The sequence below is a fragment of the Dipodomys merriami genome, unplaced genomic scaffold (assembly GCF_024711535.1).
Source record: "Dipodomys merriami isolate MVZ:Mamm:240054 unplaced genomic scaffold, mDipMer1.0.p SCAF_3, whole genome shotgun sequence".
Taxonomy (NCBI): domain Eukaryota; kingdom Metazoa; phylum Chordata; class Mammalia; order Rodentia; family Heteromyidae; genus Dipodomys; species Dipodomys merriami.
Genome location: NW_027204492.1, coordinates 17,957,819 through 17,963,220, shown reverse-complemented (window position 1 = coordinate 17,963,220; position 5,402 = coordinate 17,957,819). Strand labels below are relative to the sequence as shown.

The 5,402-nt window shown below is 36.7% G+C and overlaps 1 protein-coding gene across 1 annotated transcript; it reads right to left on the bottom strand.

The window, feature by feature from the left end:
- Window positions 1-1,279: 1,279 nt before the first annotated feature.
- Window positions 1,280-2,194, bottom strand: LOC138839743 (olfactory receptor 10A4-like). Its single transcript, XM_070039309.1, has one exon. It carries the CDS (start codon window positions 2,192-2,194, stop codon window positions 1,280-1,282), a length of 915 nt encoding a protein of 304 aa, XP_069895410.1.
- Window positions 2,195-5,402: the final 3,208 nt, after the last annotated feature.

Below are 5,402 nucleotides of genomic sequence, written 5' to 3'. Positions count from 1 at the left end.
ATTGTTACCCCCTCCTTTGTTTTTCCCCTACCATCCCTTCCCTACCCACCTCCCTACCACTTTTTTCCCCTCTCCACCCCCTACCGAGAAGCTGTAAAGCTCATTTTCAACATCCTGTCTCGTACATCTCATTTCTACAATGGGTCAGTCTGTATCCTTATTTCAGCATTTTGTTATATCCCTTCTCCTTCCCAAATTAGAAAAAATGTATATATAAGATGCAGTGCACTGGAATCAAATACAATGAAAACAGAGATTATACCATGGGGGGAAAACATACAAGAGAAACAAAAAAAAATCACATAGTATGTTTTAAGTACATTAAAACAACAACAGCAAAGATAAAACCTCTTGTGTCCCTATCTTGGGGTTCATTTTGCTTAGCATCATCTTATATGGTCATATGTACATAGCTTTTGACCTTTTCTGCTTGTCCTAGACATATACTAGTTATTGCAAATAAGGGAAACAATGGGACCTATGTTTCTTTGGGCCTGGCTTACTTCAGTTGTGCAAGGGTGTTGCTATTCAACAAAGCAGTTTATGAATACAATGCATCTTGATCAATTTCACCCCTTTCAACTTTCACATCCATCCCTCCCAACTAGCCTCTTCCCTCACATTTTTTAGTTCTGTAGTACACACATTGAATTTTAACTGCATTCTCCCTCTTCTCTTCATTTGTCTAAGTTCCTCCCTTTGACCTCTCCTTACTCCTTTCACATACAAGTACTCTGGTGTTTATATTGTTGAACTATGAATTTGCCTTTCTAAGATATTACACTGAGTTCTCCCCTAAATCTACTTTAATTACTACATCAATGCACACTTGCATACTACCCAAGGTATTTAACTTGCTGTTTTCTGCTGCCTCTATTTTTTTTTTTTTGTTTCTGAATGTATTATATTCCAGTCTCTGGGTATGAGTTACTTTATTGAACCAGTAAGATGGTTCTTACAAATAATCCTAAAAGTAAAACGAATCTAATTTTAATTTCTTGACATTTTTATCTCACTCTTTTTTATTTTTTAGCAAGTCTTGTTGAAGGAATAAGAGACACTCAGACTCAAATCACATTACATTTCTAAGCCATATTCTCCTAAGGAACATTATCCACAATAATATTTTTTGTTTTGTGTACTTCCCAATGAGTTGCCCTTAGTTACACATGCATTCCTCACAAACAATTGTTGACACTATAGAAATGTTTCCAATTCGTTGGGGATCTTAGCAAGTTCCAAGAGCCACTAAAACTTCCAAACGTTTTTTTGACCAGGTCTATATCCTATATTGTGCCAATTTTCTCAGAGCTACTTTCACATCGTTGTTCCTTAGTGTATAAATCACAGGATTGAGGACAGGGGTAAGCACTGTATACAGAAGGGAAAGCAACTTTAATACACCTTCATACTGAGGTCCTAATGGGAAGCCATAAACAATTCCCAGTGTCCCATAATAGAGACTGACGACTGTCAAGTGGGAAGAACAGGTGGAAAAAGCCCGCCGCTTACCTGTGGCAGAAGGAATCTTCAGAATGGTGGAGATGATGTAAATATAGGAAGCTATGGTTAGCAGGAACGGGCCAAGGGCAAATAAAGAAGTACATATAAAAGAAGTCATCTCAGCCACTTCAGTATCAGTGCAGGCCAGTTTCATGATGGGCTTCAAATCACAGAAGAAATGGTCAATCTTATTGTCAGAGCAGAATGTTAAACGAAAAATAAGGACCATGAGAAGGATGGGTGCTAGAAATCCAGCCATCCAAGAGGCAGCAGCTAGTTGGAAGCAACTCCAGAAGTCCATGATGCTGGAGTAGTGCAGAGGGTTACAGATGGCTATGTAGCGATCATAAGACATTACAGCCAGGAAAAAGCATTCGGTAGCCACCAGGGAAGCAAAAAAATAAAACTGACAAGCACAGGCTGAGAAAGAAATCGACACATGAGCTGACAGAAATGTCCGGAGCAATATGGGTTCAATGGTAGTGGTATAGCCAATCTCAAGGAATGAAAAGTGACCAAGAAAGAAATACATAGGGGTGTGAAGGTAGCTATCAGCTGACACCACAGTTAGGATCAAAATGTTACCCATAAGAGTCATCACATAAATTGTTAGAAATATACCAAAAAGAAGAAATTGAATGCCATGAAGACTCCCAAAACCCAAAAGGATGATTTCAGAAATTTGAGTCATATTTCCTTTTTCAGTGTTAGTCATATTTTGAATCTAAAAATAAATCAACAAAAATTAAAAATAAAATGCATCATATTGTAGGAAAAAACTGCTCAGAGACTTCATATGTATCAAGCATAATTAACTTTTTCTAGCTTAGTATTTGTCAACTTAATATATATATTTGGCTTTAGTCTCTGAGGAACCATTTGGAAAGTTAATCCATGACTTCAATTGTATTTAAAATGTATATGTTCTTGAAATTGTTACTATGCCACAAAATATACAAGCTTTCACCAATTTTTATTTTGAAAACAGGAAGAAATGTCCAACCTTGAAAATCTTTACTGCATTCTACTATGTTGGTAGAGCTATCTACAATGAATAAGCTTAGTAATTTATGTGTAAATTGACTAAAATGTAACGTCATGTCTGTTTCCTATTTTATAAATTCATTCATGCAAAAGATGTCTAGCCCTTAAAAATTATTAGCAAGATCTCCCAGTGTTAGTAGTGGAGTCACAATTTGTGTGTATATGCTGAGGGCAAGAGAGAGAGAAAGAGGAAGGAAGGGAAGAAGTTAGCAAAGGAGGAAGGAAGGGAGGAGGGAAGGAAGGAATGAAGCAAGGGAAAAGGGGGAAAAGGAGGGAGGGAAGGAGGGAGAGCAAGAGAAGAAGGGAAGAAAGAAGGAAGAAGAAAAAATCATCCACATACTTAAGACAATGCTAAGGAATTTGTTTTTAATTACTAAATTCACAAGATGGTGTTGAGCAACAATGTTATCTAATATATACTTTAAATTGTTTTGATATCATGTAATAAATAAATTAAAAGGAGAACTTCATGGACACAGTAGGTTAAGAAAGTCAGTGGATCCGGTAGAGAACATGTGATACTTGTCTAAGGTATTGATGGAGAGAGAAGACAGGTTCAAGATACTTCCGGAAGGTAGAAATATCAGGACTCACTGACATATTAGATATGAGGAGTAGGAAAAGTAAACTACCAAAAATGACTTAAGAGTTTGTGATTTGAGTAAATGATACCATCTACTTACATGGTGAAAATATTGTGTGGAGGAAAAGTTTAGGGGAAACCTAAGTTTAGTCTGAAATGTCTATGAGAATTCAGTATAGAAATACACTATTATTTTCCCAGAAGAAAAGACTGGACTTGGATATACATTTTGAAGTCATGCAATTGTAGATAACATTTATAGATGCACACACAGATGAGATAATCCACAGAGATTATACAGAAGACTGTCCTACACTAAGATTTTACTCTCTCTCTCTTTTCTTTAGCCCCAACATGGGAGGACAAACCAGAAGAGAAGCTTTACAAGGAGGAATAAGTAAGGTAGGATTGATAACCAGGAAGATATATAATAGCCGAATACATATTTTAACAGGACTGTTGATGGTATTAAAAAGCTGTGGTGAGATTAAGAGGAAAATGATAAAAGGTTTCTTATATTAGGTTACACGGATAATTGATCAAATGTAGCAGAGAAATGGTGTATTTACTGTAGAAAAATGAAAATTGAGAATTACTTATGCCAAAGAGAATGATCCAGCATAGTGGACATACTGATGCTGCATAAGTAATGAGGATCTGATTTGGGGGAGTGAAGTCATTTAGAAAGCAAGAGGGAATGGAGTACAGAGTACAAGTAGAGAGGTTAACTTTTGATAAAGGTCGGTACGCTTCATTTATTTTCAGCATAAAGACCTGAGAAGATTGTTGCAGGTAGGTTGCTTCATTTAAACCTGAGAAGCTGACAGAGTGTGGGCTTTTTCTCAGTAAAGTATGAGAAGAGATCATCCTGTAAAAGTCAGAGGATTCAGCACCACTTCAGTGTTGGTGTATCTCGATCTCTTTCTCATACACAAAGGCTCATGTAGACATACACATCTTTAATGCCTGTAGCACAGCATCTATTTAATTTTCCAATCCTGCTCATTCCTTGCACAATCTCTTTGTGTAGAGCTTTCATGTGTGAAAGACAAGTTATACAGATGTGATGCTGTATAGACACAGATAGGAAAATGTCTCCAAGACACAGAGACTTTTTAATAAGGAAGTCACAGCCCACTTTCTGTCTCAGCTTGCTCAATATACTCTAGTCTACTGGCACTTACCTCATCTTATTTCCTCGAGAGGACTCTGTATACGCTATCTTCCTGACAGAGTGCTCTTTCTTCCCCTTCTGGCTAGCAAGCTCAGAGCTCCAATCTAATGCACACCTGTGTAATTCACAATTCCTGTCTCTCCCTCGAGATGGGCCCAAAAGAACTAACGGTGGTTTTCTTCCCCTTTATCTCCTGTTTTTGAAGGAATGCCTAAATGAAAAGATTACAGCAAAGTAACATTAATGCTTTCATAGAAGTCATAGGTGAAGGCATCCATAAGTCTGACTGGAAATGCTTTGAAAGGGGTTCAAAAATATACATAAACTAGATTATAAGTGTTAATATTTTTGGTAGTATTGGAGGTTTGAATTCAGACCCTTATGCTTCCCAGGTAAGCACTCTACTATCTGAGCCATCCCCCCTAGGCCATAAGTGTTCATTTAAGAGTCTGCTGTTAATTTAAGTCAGAATGTGTATTTGGTTTAAAACATTATATTTTCTTCTATAGCCTTAGGTACTCCTTGAGTCGTTTCTATGAAGAATATGCACCATAAAGCACAATGAAAACAATAAAGTCATAACTGCAGAAGAGGAAAAAAACAATGAGGGAAAGGGTGGGATGTTCAATGGTGAAGGAAAAGTAGGAACCTGTCATATCTGAAAATGAGAAAGCTATTTCCTACTAGAACAAATTTTATGACTGCTAAACAGTACTGAGTAACAATTTAATGTTTGAGATGATGAATGTAAGAGGATAAAAACAGATATCTTTTCCCTGTGATTTTTTGGCCAGTATTTGGCTCTTGACGGTGGATTAGGAAGATATTTGGCTTAAATTGGGTTTTGGGGATTTGACAAATTAAAACAATGGAAACAACAAGGGGCAAGACAATTGAAGAATGTTAACAAAAATAGTGAAAAATTATATGATTTATATTGAGTCTCTCCTTTCTTTCCACTGATTATCAAATCTTGGATTGCTAAAGATGGGAAAGAATTTTAACATGCTTGACTACCCTTTAATTATCAAATCAAAATAGGAGATCTGGACAGGTCAAGTGGTTTTCATAGGATCACAGGTGTGGCCTAACAGGAAC